The sequence below is a fragment of the Cetorhinus maximus genome, chromosome 22 (assembly GCF_964194155.1).
Source record: "Cetorhinus maximus chromosome 22, sCetMax3.hap1.1, whole genome shotgun sequence".
NCBI classification, from domain to species: domain Eukaryota; kingdom Metazoa; phylum Chordata; class Chondrichthyes; order Lamniformes; family Cetorhinidae; genus Cetorhinus; species Cetorhinus maximus.
The window spans coordinates 35,946,424-35,969,160 of NC_135900.1; the positions used below are offsets into that span (position 1 = coordinate 35,946,424).

General features: G+C 40.8%; 1 protein-coding gene across 2 annotated transcripts in view; it reads left to right on the plus strand.

The window, feature by feature from the left end:
• LOC144696600 (dedicator of cytokinesis protein 4-like) overlaps window positions 1-22,737 on the plus strand; it is a 391,455-nt gene that overhangs the window by 317,855 nt on the left and 50,863 nt on the right. For both annotated transcript variants that reach the window (XM_078568091.1, XM_078568092.1), the window contains 4 exons: window positions 2,653-2,794; window positions 15,140-15,306; window positions 16,150-16,236; window positions 16,455-16,631. In XM_078568091.1, the coding sequence (XP_078424217.1) occupies window positions 2,653-2,794; window positions 15,140-15,306; window positions 16,150-16,236; window positions 16,455-16,631 (573 nt within the window). The remainder of the gene's footprint in view (window positions 1-2,652; window positions 2,795-15,139; window positions 15,307-16,149; window positions 16,237-16,454; window positions 16,632-22,737) is intronic.

Consider the following 22,737-nt stretch of genomic DNA (forward strand, 5'->3'; position numbering starts at 1 on the left):
CATTGTTTGCCAAAAGAAGAGTAGCTTTAGAAATACCCAACACAATGAATGATGCATCATTTTTCATTTTTTCTTAAAAACTTTAAGAATTCTGAGAGGTACAGTAGGTTGAAGCTGCAACCAATAGTCAGATATGAGATCGCATTTTGCATTTTCCATATGATGAGTTCTGGATCCCAGTTGTTCCACTATGGAAAAATAAACAAAATTGAATATAATGAAAACCACATATGTGTATGTGTGTGTGTGTGTATATGTGTACATGTGTATGTATGTGTCTGTGTGCATGCATATGGGTGTGTACATATATACTACATGCACACACGTGCCTATTGTTTCTCACAATCATTATGTTTCTCAGAATTTTTGCTGCATCCCCATTGTCTTTAAACCCAAAAACCTACTTGTGTATGAGATTGTGGGTGGATTGTTAAAACCCACACTAAATATGATTAATTTAGAGCACATTTGTGTTGACCCCTTATGTCAGTGCCAGGTGTAAATATAGTTGTAAATCTATGTTTTGAGGAATTATTTCAAGCATTTGGAATGCATTTTTAATTCTTTGTGTCACCATAATCGGAGCCGTATGAGAGAGTTAGTTTTCAGCACTGATCACTCAAAAGGAAAAACAATGTATGGTAACTTTTTTTTACAGAGTACTTCTTCTGTTTTCCCTTTTGTTGTGTTTTTGAGCATGAGAGGGGATAGGTGGCTGACTTGCTCCTAGGCCTTTGCCAATGATGCTCTAAAACTGGTTGTATAAGAAGAGAGGTTTCGTGTGATTATCTCTAATTTCCTCTTCCCCATATGGAGAAACACGTGACTCTGACTGTAATCTGCCTGTAGATCAGAAAATCAGCTTATGGAAGGACAAATATAACATAATGGACCCAACATTGCAAATTCTCATTTTAATTAATCCTTCTGACCATATTCCTCATCTTATTCTCCAAAAATCCCTCTTTGATTTAGTTATACTATTTGCTTCTATTAATTTCACCAGTAACTTATTTCTTAGGTTTTTAATCCTTCATTCTTGGCATGTTACTTTTTAACTAGTGCCTCTATTATTTGAACCATTCTCCAAATTAGCTTTGCAAATCCATTTGTCATTCTGATTGTGACCCTAATGCAGTTGTCACCACACTGCAATCTTAGCATATGCCTGAATATCACTTACTGCTTCAGGAATTGTGAAGCCTGAAATTTACGGTAGTGACTATGCTAGAGCATTAGACTCAAAGGTCTCTGCCCAGTTTTTAGCAAGTGAGTTTTGCAGCCCATTCAAAATTCACCTACTGCAGCCACAAACAGGCCTGGGTATACTTTGAACTCCCAGGCTTCATTTGAACATCATCAATGTGTTTCTCGCTGACTTGCTGAGAAACTGACCCACTTTTGGAGCGCAATTCATATAGTGACTTATTTAAAGTGGGTGTGCACCTCTTCAGGTAGGTGATGATCCCTTCTGCAAGACTTTGCTGTTGAAGTGGTGACGGAAGAACCTACTCAAAGTTGAGTTGAAGGTAAGGCCCCAGGTTCTCAGAGGCACCCTTGATTGTCCAACTGGAAGTTGAAAGTTTGATTTCTATCTTGTACCAGGAGTATCCCAAAACCCCAAACTCATCAGGCATGATGAGAGACTTTTGAAGTGGTCAGCCCCAATAGGATCACTGGCAAGACTTGAATACACTGCAGGAATCTCTTCAGTTAGCTCAAGAGTAGCAAGGGGAGTACAGTACTTTGGTTCTCCAGTTCTCTACATCACAATAGCCCAGCCTCACTGTGAGTGGACCACCCCACCTTGCAATGCTGTTGGAGCTGGAAGCACAAGTACTCAAGATCAATGGCCCTGCCAGAGCTATCAGTTAGGAAATTTTCAAGGCTGGAGTCTCTGTGAATAAGGTCATCAACTATCATTAAAATTTCTTCATGAACCTCTGAGAAATGCAAGATGAAGTTGAATTGTGACATCTGTCTGCGCCAGGCTGCCAGCTCTTCTGCTTTATTGCCCCTCCCACCACCACTCTCTGCTCTGTTTTATGGTAGCTTAATTTGGGTTAGTTTTTGTTCAACTTCATCTTTCATGGCTTCTCCTGAAGACTATCCAGTTTTCTAAGCTAGCAAATATGACATGCTGCATTGAAGTGTGATCTGCAGAATGCATGTTTCTTGCAGCACTCAGCCATATATACTAGACTTGAAAAATAGCAAAAGGTTTTGCTGCTTCAGTAAAGTTCTCTCCCCAAAAATAACCCAGAATAACGGCCTATGACATGAAGTTACGCTGAACTTCAGCTTGTTACTACTTAAACTGCAGGTATAAGCAACACTTCATCAGTTGGAATAACAGAAGACTAACAGACATTTCAGGGATTTTCCTCTTTCTCCTGCAGGCTATTTTGGATATGTTTTGGTGTGCTCTGTTATACAGTTTTATGATTGTATACGCAGTTTCCATAGTCACACAGAGGCACTCGTCTGTGCCTCCCTGCACCTCTTCCTTTTCTAAATGATGTAACGTTCAGCACAAGCTTCTCTGCCTGTTGTTGATCAGATCACTGACAGAACATGTATATCTCTTAGATTGTGTCGTACTGCGTTAAGTGTCTGTCAGATAATTGTTTCCTCATCTTTCACTTCCAACAGAACAAGGAGTTTGTCTGTCGAGGACATGATTACGAGCGATTGGAGGCCTTCCAGCAGCGAATGTTGAATGAGTTCCCACATGCAATTGCTATGCAGCATGCCAACCAGCCTGAGGAGACCATTTTTCAGGCTGATGCGCAGTGTATCCTAAAAACAGACTGGAATAGGTCATAAGTGAACTTGAAGGGGTTTTGTGCTGCTCAGTTGCCTTAAATGTATCAACTGTTGTATGGAAAGGATGTAGATTTCATCTCAGACATTATAGTGAACTCCTATGTAGATGAGCAAGAATCAGAAAATATATCTAAGATATATAGTTCAAAATAGGAATTAACTTACTAATAGAATTTTCTTCTTTAGAAATATGTTGTTAGTGGTTTAAATATGGTGAATTTTGCTGACTTTGAGTAATGTAACTCAATACTGTTACAATTCAAATTGCCTGACATAATTGCACATCAGGTAGAATTGTGTAATTTGATTGCAGAAGCCTATCATCTCAGCTACCCCTAGCAATAAAAAAAAATCAAAAAGGGGATCAAGCATAAAACTCTTCTTACCCACCTCTACATATTGTCATATGTTTTCCCCAGGGGTAAAACACGTCTCACGGTCATGAAGTTGATAACTTGTTCAATAACTTTTTATAGTCACCTTGTTAACTTACTGTTTTGTAACATACTACATCCTAGATGTTATTCTCTATGTATTAATGTTAGTTTCCTCCTCTTTCCTACCAACGACATGCTCGCACCACTGTCCCCATGAACTAAAATTAATCTCATAGCCCCAAACCAGTCTTTTTATCCAGGAGGATAGGGTGATCCATTTCCTGAGATGCTAACTGTTTGGATGTTTGATTCACTACCAGTGAGTGCATATTTGGAATGAACAACATGGAAAGGCCCGAAGGTCACTTGCTGGTCTCAATGATTTGATTAATACCCATTAAACTTGTCCTCCTCTTGTCTCTTTGTTGAAAGTCCAGCACAGTTGGCTTGATATAAATATGATATTGAAGTTATGGACCTCTAAAATTTAAAAGGATCATTTCAGTATATGAAATAAAATTCTTAAAGCATATCCCAATTTCCCTATTTCTCATCTCCCCTGAGATTCTGTGAAGCTGGCATAATCCATCTTGCAGACATCTCCAATGATGGTGTCAATAAAATTACTTTGCAGGAGCCACAGCAGATGTTTTGAGTTATCAGAAAGTTTGCCCACTCTCCACAATTTGGTCTCCAGGATTGGGGTGGGGGGGGTGGGGTGGTGTTCTATCAGAAGAAATATACTAATGTGTAGATCATCACATTGGCCAATAATTTTGCTTTTAAAAACAATCCACATTCTTAAACGTGGCAGCAATTTAAGAGTGAGACAGTGTCATTTATTAAACTGATTACAGCACATCCTAACTGCTGAGGTTGAATTAGACTAAAATATGTTTTGTTAAAGCACAAACTGTGTCTTGTGCTTCAATAGCCTCAAGGTTCCTATTCAAGCATAACAAATTCAATGTCATATTCAAGTAGAAAAGCATGCAGTTATAATGGTGGTATAATATCAACAAAAACGTTTGTAATATACATTTGTCATGGACAGAATTGGTGTGTTTTATTGCTATTCATGATCGAAGTGTTCTTACGTGTGAGGTCAGTGTGCTTTCTTAGCTTCAGAGCAATTTGTCCCAATTTAAATGATTTCCAACAGCAAGCTTTTGTGAATTTAAACATAAATAAGATTATTTATTATCTCACACTTGCCCTGGAGGTTTAAAAACGCGACATATCACACACACTTAGCACGTAAAGCTTAGATACATATGAAGGTAAAAGCAACACCATTACAATCTCACAGTTCCTTATTTCAGTCCCTTTCATAGCAGGCCTGTAGTTTCTTATGAAGTGATGCTTTAGCTGGAGAGGTGGTCTTGTAAGAGCAGACAATTCTCAGTAAGCTGCAAGGCTTCTTGTAGTTGGATTGCCAGGAGATCGGCTCTCAGGTGAATTTAAAGTTGGGATAGATTGTGCAGGAGAGTCCTTCTCCCACTTTCAAGAGAAGGCATTGTTGTCTTGCAGCTGGCTTGATGGCTTAGATGATGTTTCTGTACCAGAGCATCATCTGCTTTTATTTTTAAAAGCAGGTAACAAATATGGCCGATTTGCTTATGCGCCCTGTTCCAAGTCCAAATTCCTTTTCCAAATAAGGTGGTGTGTTAGACCCGTAAGCATCCTGTGTCGTGGCTTTTCATACCCTGACAGTTTCAGACAGCTATGGTCTTTATGTTTGTGTTGAGGAGCCATCACAGTACAATGAAGGGTCAATGAGATTCATTTCATATTCATCTAATGCAAGGAGTCTGACAAATAAGGCAGATGAGTTGAGGGCACAAATGAACATATGGAAGTATGATGTCACTGCTGTCACAGAGACATGGCTGAGAGAGGGGTAGGATTGGCAGCTCAATATTCCAGGATACAGGGTCTTGAGGCGAGACAGGGAAGGAAGTAAAAGAGGAGGGGGTATTGCAGTATTGATGAAGGAATCAATTACAGCAGTAAGGAGGGATGACGTCTGAGAAGGCTCCTCAAATGATGCCATATGGGTAGAACTTAAAAACAAAAAGGAGCAATCACATTGCTGGGAGTGTACTATAGGCCCCCAAACAGTCAGAATCACAGAATCTCTCAGTGCAGAAGAGGCTCTTCAGCCCATCGAGTCTGCACCAACATGTGAGAAACACCTGACCTACCTACCTAATCCCATTTAGCAGCACTTGACCCATAGCCTTGAATGTTATGACGTGCCAAGTGCTCATCCAGGTGGTACTTAAAGGATGTGAGGCAACCTGCCTCCACCATCCTCCCAGGCAGCACATTCCAAACCGTCACCACTCTCCAGGTTAAAAAGTTTTTCCTCACATCCCCCCTAAACCTCCTGCCCCTCACCTTGAACTTATGCCCCCTTGTGACTGACCCTTCAACTAAGGGGAACAGCTGTTCCCTATCCACCTTGTCCATGCCCCTCATAATCTTGTACACCTTGATCAGGTCGCCCCTCTCTCTGCTCCAACGAAAACAACCCAAGTCTATCCAACCTCTCTTCATAACTTAAATGTTTCATCCCAGGCAACATCCTGGTGAACCTCCTCTGCACCCCCTCCAATGCAATCAAATCCTTCCTCTAATATGGTGACCAGAACTGCACACACTGCTCCAGCTGTGGCCTCACCAAGGTTCTATACAACTCCAACATGACCTCCCTACTTTTGTAATCTATGCCTCGATTGATAAAGGCAAGTGTCCCATATGCCTTTTTCACCACCCCACTAACATGCCCCTCCACCTTCAGAGATCTATGGACACACACGCCAAGGCCCCTTTGTTCCTCAGAACTTCCTAGTGTCGTGCCGTTCATTGAATACTTCCTTGTCAAATTATCCCTTCCAAAGTGTATCACCTCACACTTTTCAGGGTTAAATTCCATCTGCCACTTATCTGCCCATTTGACCATCCTGTCTATATCTTCCTGTAGCCCAAGACACACAACCTCACTGTTAACCACCCGGCCAATCTTTGTCACCCGCAAACTTACTAATCGCCACCCCCGCCCCCCAAACATAGTCAGCTATGTCGTTTGTATAAATGATGAATAATAGGGGACCCACCACAGATCCCTGTGGTATGCCACTGGACACTGGCTTCCAGTCATTAAAGCATCCTTCTGTCATCACCCTCTGTCTCCTAAAACTAAGCCAATTTTGAATCTACCCCATCAAATTATCCTGTATCCCTTGTACATTTGCTGCCTTTATAAGTCTCCCATGTGGGACCTTGTCAAAGGCTTTGCTGAAATCCATATAAACTACATCAACTGCACTACCCTCATCTACACATCTGGTTACCTCCTCAAAAAATTCAATCAAATTTGTTAGGCATGACCTCCCTCTGACAAAGCCATGCTGATTATCCCTGATCAAATCTTGCCTCTCCAAGTGGAGATAGATTCTCCCCTTCAGAACTTTCTCCAATAGTTTCCTACCACTGACGTGAGACTCACTAGCCTGTAGTTCCCTGGCTTATCTCTACAACGCTTCTTAAATAGCGAAACCACATTAGCTGTTCTCCAGTCCTCTGGCGCCTCCCCTGTGGCCAGAAAGGAATTAAAAATTTGGGTCAGAGCCCCTGCGATCTCCTCCCTTGCCTCCCTCAGCAGCCTGGGACACAAATCATCCGGACCTGGAGATTTGTCCACTTTTAAGCCTGCCAACACCTCCAATACCTTGTCACTCCCTATATCAATTTGCTCAAGAACCTCGCAGTTTCTCTCCCCAAGTTCCATACCTTCATCCTCATTCTCTTGGTTGAAGATGGATGTGAAGTATTCGTTCAACACTCTACCGATGTCCTCTGGCTCCACCCATAGATTGCCCCCTTGGTCCTGAATTGGCCCTACTCTTTCCCTGGTTATCCCCTTCCCATTGATATACTTATAGAATATCTTGGGATTTTCCCCACTTTTACCAGCCAGAGCTTTCTCATATCCCCTCTTTGCTCTCTGAATTGTTTTCTTAAGCTCCACCCTGCACTTTCTGTACTCCACTAATGCCTCCGCTGATTTGCTCCCCTTGTACCTGCTAAAAGCCTCTCTTTTCCTTCTCATCGTATCCTGAATATCTCTGGTCATCCATGGTTCTCTGGGCTTGTTACTCCTCCCTATCACCCTAGAGGGAACATGTCGAGCCTGTACATTCCTTTTTGAACGCCCCCCACTGCTCCTCTGTAGATTTCCCCACAAGTAGCTGTTCCCAGTCTACCTTGGCCAGATCCTGCCTTATTTTACTAAAATCTGTTCTCCCCCAATCCAAAACATTTTTTTTGCAAGTTGTCTATTTCTTTGTCTATAACAAGCTTAAATTGTACCATGTTGTGGTCGCTTTCACTAAAATGCTCCCCCACCACCACCTCAGCCACCTATCCGTCTTCATTCCCCAGAATTAGGTCCAGCACTGCGCCGTCCCTTATTGGACCCTCTACATATTGACCTAAGAAGTCCTCCTGTACACATTTCAAGAAATCCACTCCATCCAAGCCCTTACCACTATGTCTAACCCAATTAATGTTGGGAAAGTTGAAATCACCTAATATAATTACCCTATTGTTATTGTTTTTACACACCTCCTCAAATTGTGCACATATTTGCTCCTCAATTTCCTGCTGACTATCTGGGGGTCTGTAATAAACATCTAACAATGTGGCTGCCCCTTTTCCATTCCTAAGGCTCTACCCACAAAGCTTCATTCGATGCCCCCTCCAAGATATCATCTCTCCTTACTGCAGTAATTGACTCCTTAACTAATAATGCAATGCCTCCTCCTCTTTTACCCTCTCCACTGTCTCACCTGAAGATTCAATATCCTGGAATGTTGAGCTGCCAATCCTGCCCCTTCCTCGACCATGTCTCAGTGATGGCTACTATATCACAATTCCACATGTCAATCCTCACCCTTAACTCATTCGTTTTACCTGTAATACTCCTGGCATTAAAGTAGAGGCCATCCAGCCTTGCCTTAATCCCTTGAGACTTATTGCAGCTGTACTCCCTCTGACTTGATTGTTTTACTGTATTATGATGTGTCCCTATTCTGCTAACATTGTGTCCCCCTCCCCCTGCCGAATTAGTTTAAACTCCTCCGAACAGCACTAGCAAACCCGCCCACAAGGATGTTAGTTGCCCTCTGGTTCAGATGTAGACCGTCCCGCTTGTACAGGACCCACCTTCCCCAGAAACGGTCCCAGTGATCCAGGAACCTGAAACCCTCCCTCCTGCACCAACTCTTAAGCCATTTATTCATCTGCACTGTTCTCCTATTTCTGAGCTCGCGAGCACGTGGCACTGGGAGTAATCCAGAGATTACAACCCGAGAGGTCTTGCTTTTTACTCTACTGCCTAACTCCCTGAATTCTTGAGAGAATTCAGAGAGAAATAGAAGAGTAGATATGTAGGCAAATTTCAGAGAAGTGTAAAAATTATAGGGTAGTAATAGGGGGGGATTTCAACTTTCCCAACAATAACTGGGTTAGTCATAGTGTGATAGGTTTAGAGGGAGCAGAATTCTTAAAATGCATCCAGGAGAGCTTTTTAAGCCAGTACGTGTAAGGTCCTACAAGAGAGGGGGCGGTCCTGGACTTAATTTTAGGGAATGAAGCCGGGCAAGTGGTAGAGGTATCAATGGGGGAGCACTTTGCAGATAGTGATGATAACTCTTGTTAGATTAATTTATGGAAAAGGACAAGGACGGGCCAGAAATCAGTGTTCTAATTTGGGGGAAGGCTAATTTTAATAATATCAGATATGATTTGGCCAGAGTTGTCTGGGAGCAGCTACTTTTAGGTTAATCTGTGTCAGAGCAGTGGGACTCATTCAAGAAGGAAATAGGGAGAGTACAGGGCCAGTAAAGACAAAAGGTAGGACTAACAAACCCAGTGAAACCTAGATGTTGAGGGATACGCAGGATTGGATGAAGAGAAGAAGGGAGGCTTATGGCAGATACTGAGGGCTCAAACCAGCAGAAGCCCTGGAAGAGTATAGAATGTGTAGGGGAGAACTTAAAAAGGAAATTAGGAAAGCAAAAAGGGGGCATGAATAAACATTGGCAGGTAAAATAAAGGAAAGTCCAAAGTTAATTTACAAGTACATTAAGAGTAAGAGGATAACCGGGGAAAGAATAGGGCCTATTAAGGGCCATCATGGTAATTTGTGCATTGAGCCGCAAGACGTAGGTAGGGTTCTAAATGAATAATTTGTGTCAGTGTTCACAAGTGAGAGGGACGATGTGGGTATGGAAATCAGGCAGAAAGACTGTGATATAATTAAAGAAATTAGCATAGAAAGGGAGGAGGTTCTAAGTGGCCTGGCAGGCTTAAAAGTAGATAAATCTCCAGGCCTGGATGAAATGTATCCCAGGCTGTTGAGTGAGGCAAGGGAGGAGATAGGGGCGTGGGCAATAATTTTCACACCACTGGCCACAGGAGGGGTGCCAAAGGACTGGAGGACAGCCAATGTGGTACCGTTATTCAGGAAGGGATAAAGCAGGCAACTACAGGCCAGTCTGCCTAACCTCAGTGGTGGGGAAGCTATTGGAAGCAATTCTGAGGGACAGAATTAATCTACACTTGGAGAGGCAGGGATTAATCAAGGACAGTCAGCATGGTTTTGTTAAGGGGAGGTCGGGAGGTCATGTCTGACCAATTTGATTGAATGTTTCAAAGAGGTGACCAGGTGTGTAGATGAGGGCAATGCATTTGACGTAGTCTACTTGGACTTCAGCAAGGCTTTTGATAAGGTCCTGCATGGCAGACTGATAACAAAGATAAGAGCCCATGGGATCCAAGGCAATTTGGCAAATTGGATCCAGAATTGGCTGATGGCAGGAAGCAGAGGATGATGGTCAAGGGATGTTTTGTGACTGGATGCCTGTCTCCAGTGGGGTCTACAGGGATCAGTGTTGGGTCCCTTGCTGTTTGTGGTATATTCTAAATGATTTAGACTTGAATGTAGGAGAGTTGATCAGTAAGTTCGCAGATGACACAAAAATTGATGGGGTGGTAAATAGTGAGGAGGATAGCCTTAGATTATTGGGGGATATAGACGGGCTGGTCACTGGCAAATGGAATTTAATCTGCATAAGTGTGAGGTGATGCACTGGGGCAGGACAAACAAGGCATGGGAATACACGATGAATGGTAGGACCCTGGGAAGTATCGAGGATCAGAGGGACCTCGGTGTGCATGTCCACCGGTCCCTTAAGGTAGCGGGACAGGTAGATAAGGTGGTTAAGAAGGCATATGGGATACTGGCCTTTATTAGCCGAGGCATAGAATATAAGAGCAGGGAGGTTATGCTGGAACTGTATAAAACACTGGTTAGACCACAGACCACAGAGTATTGCGTGCAGTTCTGGAATCTGCATTATAGGAAGGATATGATTGCACTAGAGAGTGCAGAGGAGATTTACCAGGATGTTGCCTGGGCTGGAGAGTTTTAGTTATGAGGAGAGATTGGATAAACTGGGGTTATTTTCCCTGGAGCAGAGGAGATTGAGGGTGGACATGATTGAGGTGTATAAAATTATGAGGGGTATAGATCGGGTGGACAAGAAGGAGCTTATCCCCTTGGTGGAGGGATCAATAACCAGGGGCTATAGTTTTAAGGTAAGGGACAGGAGGTTTAGAGGGGATGTGAGGAAGAATTTTTTCACCCAGAGGGCAGTGGGAATCTAGAACTGACTGCCTGAAAGGGTGGTAGAGGCAGAAACTCTCATAACATTTAAGTATTTGGATGTGCACTTTCGATGCCATGGCATACAAAGCTATGGGTCTAGCACTGGAAAATGGGATTAGAATAGTTAGGTACTTGTTTGACCGGCGCAGACTCGATGGGCCGAAGGGCCTTTTTCTGTGCTATAAACCTCTATGACTCTATAACTCTAACACCCATTGAGTTTTGATGTCTCTATTGTCCAAGGTGAAGCAGAAAGGTGAGTTGGCTGGTATGTTATAGCCCTATCTGTTGACGGTCCATCCTTAACAAAGGAATTGTGTGATTGTCCATATTTTAATTTGGTATTTGCTTGAATTTTAGGACTGTCTGGAGCTGAATGCTGCCACGTCACATGATATGCTACAATCATCTTAAACAGCTTTTGGTGTCCACATTTTCAAATATAGCTTTAAACTTTGTAATATCTTCATGAGCATGACACATAACTATCAGAAATGTTTGAACTGGACAGTTTTTGCCTATCAATTTAGGGAAGTACACGAACAATTTATCAGCGTTCATAAAACTGCAAGTCATTTGTACTTTTTCAGTGATATAGTATTTGCCAACTTGTGTGAAGATTTTTAAAAGGAAACATTTGTTATGCACAAGATAGTTGACCAGTTGACTGTCCAAGGCTGAAAAGGTGCTTTTCTAATTTAATCACATGCTGAGCCCTGTGCTATTTTCTGAAAAGTAGCAAGTAATGATGTGGCAAAATGTAGATTAGACCTGTTCTTAAACTGTGTATCATTGAATAGTGCAATGATTAAAGATAGAACACAATCCCAGCTTTAAAAATAACACAAAACAGATGGCAAGTACTTCCTGTTAGAACTATGCTCCTTGAAATGAAATCTCAAGCAGATAAGATTATTAGTGATTTACTTTAATTTGTGATTCCACCCCGCCACCCCATAACCCCTTTCTGTGAAACATGGTAAAATAATACAAAAAATGATTAGTTAATATAGAAAATGGCTTTCTTCCGAGTCATAGAAATATAAGTTATTGCCATGCTCTTTCTCCTACAGTGAATGACAGTACTGGGAAAGCAACAATATCAACCTTTTTTTTTGATAACATCCATATTTTGTTTTCTAACAGATTTCAGAATTTTATTGGACATAACCCATAAATGCAATTCTCAATGCACTGATGCACTCTTTTTAAAGTAGAACAAATGCTATTTGTGATGACATTTTTTTGTCACTAATCATGTCATCATGGTTCATGCTGTAATGATTTTTCATTTAATAGCTTGTTTTGTCAGGCAAGTGGGCTTACTACTATTAATATGAAGGAATAAATTAGTGAAAGTAAATGCAGTGCCCTTGATAGTGCTGCAGTAAGTATTTTCCTTCTAATTACCCACTGCTATTCTTTGGTGATCATAAATCCAGTTTCATTTAGTTTTGCCTGTCAGAAAAACAGGTTGACAGACACTTCCAGCTGAATCCTTAGGAAGTATATTTTCATGCTTCAGGGTTCTTTTACCAGAGAGACAAAACAGCATGTTTTCAAAATCACTTTTGACATTGTCTTCAAGGATTAATGGCTAAATGAATTTTTAGGATTATTTGCTTGAATGTTTTAAATCTTGTTTGAATGCAAATTTTGAATAAGGGTACTCCAATATGTCCATTGAAAAAGCTGGTCACTCTGAATGTCAAGTCAGTATTGCAAAACTAGCTTAATCAGGATCCAAAAGGGCTCTTATTCATTGGTAAATATTATTAATTTAGAATCTGATTTTTCCCCTTCTAAATATTCCTTATTTGGGGAATGGAGGAGAGTAGTTTCTTGAATCTGAAGTTCACCAGTTTAGCCCAACTCTCTGTCATTACACTTTGAGTTGGTGTTGTACACTGATCGCAGTTGAGAATCGTAGACTTCTGATACATGTTAGCTACATGTTGGTGATAGCTGGCAGCACTGAAACCTGGTGAGCTGAGCCCAATCCAATTTCCCAAAGTTTCCTGAGCACCGCAGACAAGATCAAGGACAATTTTACCTTTGAGATGTGTGACATGAGTCAACAAAAAAAACACAGAATATTGGTCACTCACTTTAGTCATATTTTGCTGAATTGACTATGTTTAAATCTGAGGAAGTTTCTACAAAATTTAATTCAGTGTGGTTGGAGATTGAGAATTTTTTATTCTACATGCCCTTTGTAAACTTCAACTTGTCCAATTTCTGCTGCATGTATCCAGCACCCATGTCTTTTCTGAACAATGGTTCCTGGTCCCCTAAAACACACACTTAAGACCCTTGTCTTATTTCATGGCCTTGTCCCACCCTAAATGCAAAGTCTTCTCCTTTGGTCTGATTTTTTTTGTGTGTGCATCCATTCCCTCCACTCCTCCATGGTTGTCAGAGCTTCCCATTGTATTCTTTAGAACTTCCTATCTAAATCTCTCCATTTCTCCCTCCACCCATAAAACCTCTGCAAACTCAACTCTTCGATCAAGCTTTCAATCACTGAACCTAATCTTCCTTTTTGGCTTCATATTAATTTTCCTTATCCCTATACATGTGTTGCCTTGAGTCATTCTCTCCATTTAAAGACACTATATAAAAACTGTAATAGCAGTCGTATAAATTTAACAGCTTCACCAAATTAAATTGTGTTGGCTTGATGTTGCACTGCTTCGGCAATTTCCTGATTGAAGCTACTTTGAAATTTTCACCACAATACTTCGGTAAATTTATAGTGCTCACCATATAGAAAACAAAGAAAGACTTGCATTTCTTTAACACCTTTCATGACGTCAAGATGTTCCAAAGTGCTTTATAGCCAGTTATGAACTACTTTGAAATGTAGTCACTGTTGTAATGTTAGAAACGCAGTCAATCTACACCTAGCAAAGACCCAATTAGCAATTTGACGAGGAACAAATTTGGTTGTGATGTTGCTTGAGGGATAAATATTAACCAAGACATCAGGAGAATTCCATTGCTCTTGGAAATGGAAAGGCTTGTGGGTTGGGGCAGGGCTGTGGGGAAGGTGCTCGGCTCACCATCTCATCTGAAAGACAGCACTTCTGACATGCAGCACCCTCTCTGTAATGCACTGAAGTGTCAGCTTGGATTATGCAATCAAATCTCTGCAGTGGGACTTAATCCAAGTGCTTTTAACTCAGAGAAGTGTGCTACCACTGAACCTCGGAGGAAGATGTAAGGAGTAAAATTTTATAGTCACAAAATGAGCCACACTCCAAACCCATTTAAAGAAGTATGATTACAAGCTATGATTGTTTTAAGTAATGACATGTATTGAACTAGGCTACATTTTTAAACCAAAATCAAGAAGTATTACTTTGCTAAGTGAAAATTGAGAAGTCTGCAAAAGACACTCATTTGGGTGTAATCTCCAAAATGCAGATTAAGCAGACAGTTTTATTTTATTTTTAATAAACTGGAAGTGATGAACGATAAGACTTAATTTCCAACTGGAAGTGACTTTTTTGGTTGTTGTGATCAAATAGAATGCTTTGATATGTTTATCTTATATCTCTTAACAGCCAAGATAAAATTTATAAGCATTAGTGTCATGAGGAATATAAGTGTTCAATTGTTCTCTGATTATGAGAGTCTCTTTACCATTGCTTACTGTGCTTGATTAGTAAAGTCTGGGTGTGGACTCAGAGAAAAGTAAACAAACTGTCGAGGTTGCTGGAAGCAGAGAGCTTTAAACATGGAGCAGACATTTTAAAGCACTGAATAAAATTTGTTAGACACACAAGCTCTGAGGCAATTACAACAAGCAATAAAATGTTCCTAAGATAGCAGTTCACTTATATAGTTTAAAAATGTCTGATATCCAAACTAAAACTGAATCTATTATCTAGTTTATCATCGAGGAAAATTACACATCATGGGCAGAAATTCTTGTACGCCCAACTCGCTCGTAATATTTTCTCATCCACTGTTCTAAAGAAAGCTCAACAGCTGAATGGTTAATGCTTTTCTTCTTACAGACACAGATGGGTGCACGTTTCCAACAAACCTTGTTTTAATTTCAACTAGAATGTTTAGTTTCTGCCTTTAAATTCTGAAGGATTTGATAGTCATCTCGGATCTTCTTTGAATACTTCATAGCCTGCATTTTTAATTAATTATTAGTTTTCTGGTCATTTTCTTAACTGCTAATGTACAGATCTGCAGATTTATGCAGTAATTCCTATCCCTGATAATCATGAGATACTGCAGAAAGAAGCTATACCTGACCATATTAAGAGTTTTTATAGGGTCAACAATATCTGGAGGTTCAGATATGATAGACCATTCCACAAAGGAATCAAGGACAAAGAAAACGAGTTTAAGGTATGCATATTTCTTTTATGTGAGTACCACAGGAATAAGTGCAAATATTTACATTTCACTCTAACTTGATGTTGATGGGACTTATTGATTTAGAACATTGGCCTCTTGCCACTGAAATCCGGGGTCGAATTTTCAGCCTCATATTGGGGTGAGTAAGGAGGCAAGCAGGCATGAAAATTTGCACTGGCAGGCCGTTTGCTGGCACCACCGTGTCCCCGGGCCACTTTCCTGGAGAAAGGGTCAGAAGAGCTACCTCCCCTCAAATGGCAGGTAGCCAATCAAGGTAAGTAAATGACTTATTAAGACCAATTGCCAGAGGCCAACCAGGAGGCCAGCCCTCCATGCAGTGTTTGAGCCCCTCCCCACCTGCCTGGCCATGGCTGCAGCCACAGGCTGTCCTCCGAAGGCTCCCTTTCCATGATGGTGGCTGCCAGATTTGGCCATTTTTTTGTTTTAAAAGGTTTAAAAGTTTCTATGAAATGTTCTCTCACTTAACTGAAGTGGAAGATACTGCTCCTTCCATGCTAGGAGACCACACTCCTCCCCGGCCATGAATTGGCCAGTTCAGGGAAACTCATTGCTGGGTGACTATTGCATACGCATTGCAGGAGCAAGACTCCCAACTAACCCTGATGCCCAGTCCCGACCCAAAGCCCTGCTTTTGAGTTTGTATTCAGATCTTTAATTGCTTCATTATGTTTTCAGTTCATCAGGCATGAAAATGCTAAGACTGAAACATACAAAACTTTTTAACATTAAGTTGTTGTAATTATTACATACAGAGAGTGGGTTTTAACATTGATTTCAAAACATTTAATTATCTCCCCCTCTCGTTTTTGTCAGAGCCTGTGGATTGAGCGAACCACTTTGACGTTGGTTCAAAGTTTACCAGGTATCTCCCGCTGGTTTGAAGTGGATAGACGAGAAGTGGTGAGTTCAAGCAGCCAATTGTAAATTTCTCAACCGTCAAAATGCTGTACAATGACAGATGCATCATTGTTGTGCTAAATATAGACTATAGCATTTTTCAGAGTAAAATAATAGCAAAATGAGCAGAAACAAAAGTTACCAGAAAGTCTCAGCATATATTTTGATATCTTGTTGTCATCTTAAAAAAAGCCTGACTTCCATAGGAAATCTGTTTCTAGGTTGAAATGAGTCCACTTGAAAATGCAATTGAGGTGCTGGAGAATAAGAATCAACAACTGCGAACCCTAATCACCCAGTGTCAGTCAAGACAGATGCAGAATATAAATCCTCTGACCATGTGCCTCAACGGTGTCATTGATGCAGCAGTTAATGGAGGACTTGCCAGATACCAAGAGGTAATGTAGAGGAGTGTGGGGATGGGGTTGAAGAAACCCAAAGGGTTCAAGGAAATATTTAGCAGGATAACAAATTTCACCTGGTGGCTAAGGTCATTGTGGAAAAATTGTTTCAAGGCTATTTTATTAATATATTCATCAATTTTTTGTTCCAGCCACCCCAGCAATTCATATGTGAAAAGCAGCTAGAAGGAGTTTGCATCTTTGTGAATAAACTTGTAAAGTCCTGAGCCTGAGTTGAGATCAGAAAGATACATGTTAAATCAAATTTGGCCAAATATTGGACATGATGAGGAAACAGATTGTTAAAGATCATCATTTCAGTGATTGTCTCATTAATTTTCAGGAGAACTTATTTACAAACCAATACTCCTGTTATCCTGGCAGCACCAGCACTGTGTCCTGTCCCCACATTCCCCTGAGAGCAACACTTAATTTTTTTTTCAATTTACATACGTAGAATTGCATACAAAATACAGCCCAGTAACAGGTTATTCGGCCCAACCCAACCTCCTCCCACCCTTCCTCATTTCAGTATCAGCATTACCTTCTCCCTTATTTGCTCATCCAGCTTCCCTTAGATGCATATTTACTATTCTCCTCAACCATTCCCTGTGGTGGCACATTCTCACCACTCTCTGGATAAGGATGCTTCTTATGAATTCTGTTTGATTTCTTGCTATCTCATTTTGACAGTATCTAGTTTTGCAATCTGTGTCTACTCTATTTAAATTCTCAATTTTAAAGATGTCTTTGAGGTCATCTGGCAGTCTTCTGCGTAAGAGGAAAGAGACCCAGCTTGTTCATCCTTTCCTGATGGTATGACCACTCATTTCTGGTATCACCCTTGTAAATGATTTTTGTCCCCCTTCCAGTGCCTCTTTTCCTTTTTATGATATGGTGAGCGGAACTGTACACAGTACTCCAAGTGTGGTTTGACCAAGGGTTGATGCAAGTTAAGTCTCTAATTTTGCATTCTGTCCTTCTAGAAATAAACCTTAATTGCTTGATTTGCCTTTTTTATGACTTTATTAACCAGCGTCACTGCTTACTGATCTGTGTATTTGTACTCAGATCCCTTTGCTCCTTTACCCTATTTAGATTCTTTCCAAGTAATTTTTGGCCTCCTTACCAAAATCTAATGCCTCACATTTGTCTGTATTGAAATTAATTTATTAATTGTATGCCCATTCTGCGTGTTTATTAATGTTGCCTTATACTTTTTGCAGTTCACCTCAATTTTGACCAATTCCCTCACCCCTGCCAAAGCTGATGTCATCTGCACATTTAGAACTTGCATTTTTGATTCTAAAGTCTAAATTGTTAATATACATTGTGGACAACAGTGGTCCCAGTACTGATCCTTGTGGGACTCCCAGCTTCCACCTTCTGCCAGTCTCAATAGCTCTGCTTTACTCTGACTTCTGTCTTGCAACCAGTTAATTATCCACTCTGCTACTTGCCTGCTGACATGACATAAAATTATACCAAAACTCTTTCTCTAGCAAAATGGTTAAAAATCCCAAAGGGGATCAGGTTGATCACCAGTCCAGAGAACACTAGGCAACATAGTTTAAGATTTAGGAAGTGGGAGTAAAAAGCAAAGTGCAACAGTAAAAAAAAATATAAACATTGGGCAGAATTTTCAGCTCGGCGAGTGGGAGGGGGTCCCACTCGCCGAGGCATAAAATGACAAACGGTGACATCGGGTGTGCTTCCCGATGTCACCGCGTGTCATTCAGATTTTCAGTTCAGTGGGCACACACCCGAGTTGGCTGCACGCCCACCGAACTGTCAAAGGCCTATTAAGGTCAGTTAACTATCAATTGAAACAATTAACTGAGCTGTCCGTCCAACCTTAAGGTTGGCGGGCAGGCAAAGAGCCCAGGCAGCTTTCGCATTTATCATGAAGCCTCATCCACGGGCGTGATGAGGTTTCATGAAGGTTTTTAAAGTCTTGAAAAAAATTTTAATAAAATTAATAGACATGTCCCAGCTCATGTGACAGTTTCATATGAGGGGACATGTCTTAAAAAAATTTTTTTCCTGTATTAAAATTTTTTGAACTTAAACTAATCTCCCTGAGGCAGATCTGTGCCTGAGGGAGATTTCTGCGCTCTTTTGGCCCTGACTCAGGCAACCCCACCCCTCCGTCTGCACAGGGTGCACTCAACCACCTTCCTCTAACCCCATCAGCATATCCTTCTATTCCTTTCTCCCTCATGTTTAGCTAGCTCTGTTTAAATGCTTATCTTTGCCATGTGCCTGAACCACTCCTTGTGGTAGCAAGCTTCACATTCTATCACACTCTGGGTAAAGAAGTTCTCTCTTGAATTTCGTATTGAATTTATCAGTGATTATTTTATATTTGGGGTCACTCATTCTGGTCTCCCCCACAAGTGGAAATATCATCTTTACATCTGCCCTATCAAACCCCTTCATATTTTTTTTAAAACTCTACCAGATCACCTCTCAGTCCTTTCTCTAGAGTAAAACCCCCATCCTCTTTAATCATTCCTGATGGGCAAAATCTCTCAGTTCTGATAGCATTCCAGTAAATCATTTTTGCGCCTTCTCCAGTGCCTCAATATCCTTTTATTATAAGAATTATTATCAGAGCTGAACTGTATTTCCAAGTGCGCTATAACCAAGTTTTTATACAAGTTTAATATAATTTTTGTTTTTAAATTCTATCCCTCTAGAAATGAACCCAAGTGCTTTGTTTGCTTTCTTTATGGCCTTATTGAACTGTGCTGCTACTTTTAGTGTTTTGTGCATCTGTACCCCAGATCCCTTTGTCCCAAGCGTACACACGTGCAGTAGATCTCTCCATTTGAATCTCATTGGCTCTGAATCATTGACAGCACATAAGGGAGGGGGAGAATTATTTGGACAGCTTATTCCAGACCTCAGTCACACTTCGTGCAGGTTCAGAATGGGGTTGGTATGACCGACAGTGTGTAGAGTAAGGAAAACCCAGGTGAGATAGAGAATGAAGATCTGCAGAAACTGATCTTGTTCAGTTGGTCCAATGTTCTTGCTACTGGTGTGGATAAGGATAAAGTCTGTGGGAGGATGGCGTGTAGCAAGGCACTCTGGAGCAAGAAGCTGTCCAACTGCTAAGGATAAGGATGAAGACTGTGGGAAGAATAGAATAGCTAGAGGGTATACCATGGCACTGTGGAGCAAGAAGCTGTCCAAAGTGGGGTGTTTTGGGAGATGAGAAGTCTAATGTTATTGTTGTAAGTGTTCAGTAATTAGAGGGGTGGATAACATCCTTTGTAAGCAAGAGCCGCACATGGTATATTTCCTACCTGGTGCCAGGGTGAGAAACAACTCAAACTAGTCTTAAAGGAAAGTGGAGAGGGAGTTGGGTGGGGGGTGGGGGCGATGTTGGGACCAAAAACAAAGGGAAGAGTAAACAAGAGGTCCTTTTTGGAGAGCACTGGGAACTAAGAGTTAAATTAAGGAACAGGATCCCAAAGGCTACCATCTTTGAATTATTACCTGATCCACGTGCAAACTGGTGTAAAGATAGCAGAGTAGGGCAGTGTACTTGGCTGAAGGACATGTGTGAGGAAGAGGGGTTCCATTTCATTGGACACTGGTGCTGGTATTGAGACAGGAAGGATCTGTACTGTTAGGATGGGCTCCACCTAAAACAGGTTGGGACCAGGGTCCTAACAGAAAGGATAAATCGGGCGGTCACAAGGACTTCAAATTAGTAAATGTGGGGGCTGCTCAGGTGGAAAAAGTATTATGAATAACAGTTCAAAAACAAACTGGAACTGGAAATGGAAGAGAGTAGAGTAATGATCAGAAATTGTGCTTTAGGCACTACAGGTAAAGGGAAAACTAAAAGATGTAAAGTAATTAAACCAGAAGAGAGAAATAAGAAACATGTGACTAAAACAGTAGAGCAGGAGGATGGTTTAGGGTGTGTGGCCCAAATAAGTGTATTTTACACAAATGCATGGAGTATAGGGGGAAGATTGAATGAAATCCAGGTGCAAATTCAACTTGGAGGATACAATATGGTCACCATTACCGAGACATGTCTGCAAGACAGTAAGCACACGGAGCTAAATATATCAGGTTATCAGATCCACAGGAAGCATAAGGAAATGATAAAGGGGGAGGAGTAGCCTTCGTGATTGTGTATGAAATCACTTCAAAGATAAGAGAGGATATAACGAGAGGTAAACAGGTGGTGGAAACATTATATGTAGAATTAAGAAATAGAAGAGAATTTAAGACTGCAGTGGCAGTTGTGTTTAGGCCCTCTGGTAGCAGCTGTGAAGTGGTAACAGTATAAATAGATTAGATGTCGCAAAGGCAGCATGGTTTTAATGGAGGATTTCAACTTCGATCGAGATTGGCATAAACAGACTAGCATATGTCAGAAAGATGGTAAATTCCTTGAATGTATCTGGAGTAGTTTCCTGTAACAATAGGTCAAAGAACTAACAAGGCGGCAGGCCACATTAGATTTAGTAGTGAGTATTGAATCAGATTTGGTTAATGGTCTAAGGGTGCGTGAACATTCCCGAATAGCAGTCACAGTATTGTTATGACGTGGCAGATGATGTGTGCCAGGCGGATCAAATCCACGAGGGAAACTTGATCATGAGGTCACAACTGTTTTGCAATTTGTATTTTTATTTCGAGATACATGCCCTGACTTCAGAAGTAATAAGACTACCATGACTTCAGAGGTTTTTAGAGAACTGAAACATTTATTAACAAAAGAAAAGGTTTCAAGCACATCCATAGGTCTACAAATTACCACTATAATAACTCATAAAACCCCTAATTAATCTGGCTCCCAATTACACCTCCGTTAAGGCAACCGTAAAAACAAATAGATTTAAACAGACCCAGCAAAGCAACACTATACCCTGGACAGTTTTCTCAGCTTCGGTTCCTGTAGACAGCAACTTGATTCACAGAGGCTGGAGGCTTTTCACACTTGTGTTAGATCTTTTCTTACACATAGCCTCCTCATCTTCATACATGTTTATCCTTTTTTTAATGCAAATCCCATTGTTCTAGTATGTCTTTGGAACTTTACCCTTATAATATAAATCTTTTCAGAGTGCTAATTTTATCAGAAACCTTTGGGAAAAATAAACACACTGTTTGGCTTAGCTTCTTTTAGCTAGGTATAACATCTTACCATCTCTTTAAACATGGCTGAAGTTTTAGAACGTGAGGTGTAAGTAACATTTGCATTTTTAGATAAATTAGGTTAGTTTGAATTTCACATATTTTGCATTTCAAGCCTAGCTCCTTGTTGATAACTCGAAGCCTCCAGACCAGCTGTCTCCAATTCAATTAAGTCCCCCACGCACACAGACCTACACTAAGACAAACTAATCCAAACCCCACTTTTAACTTCCTTTTACAATAAATCACAATATTATGAAAATTATTATGTTTTCATGAGAATATGATCAAGCTTACGTTGTGTTTGAAAGGGAGAAATGTGGAATAGCCATTAAGATTCTGGATTTGGGTAAGACTGACTTCAATGTGATGAGGCAGAGACTATGTACAATAAACTGGGCAAAATGGCTGAAATTCAGTGGGAGGTGTTCAAAATAGACAACCAGAAGAGCAAGGGAACAAAAACAAAAAAATGCTGGAAAAACTCAGTAGGTCTGACAGCATCTGTGGAGAGAGGGAGAGAGAGAGACAGAGATAACGTTTCGAGTCTGTATGACTCTTCAGATCGGAAATGATCTTTATATCAGAGGAGCAAGGGCTCTGCTTGCCAAAGTAAACAGCCATGGACAACTGCAGAGGTATGAGGCTGAATAAAGCTAAAAGAAAACGTAGAAAAATGCAAACAATAGCACAGATCCTGATGAATGGGAAAGATGCAAAGAACAGCAGAGGGTGACAAAACAGATATTAAGAGCTACAAAGCGGGAGTATGAAAAGAAACTTTGATATCCCTTGCAAGTGCGAAAAGAAACTTGTAAGGATGATCAATATAAAATCTTTTACACTTCTTTTAGGAAATGAGAGTGGTCAGGAGCAATGTGAGCTTTTTGGCAATATCGCCATCAGCAGTTTTCAGTCAAACTAAGGAAGTCACAGACAT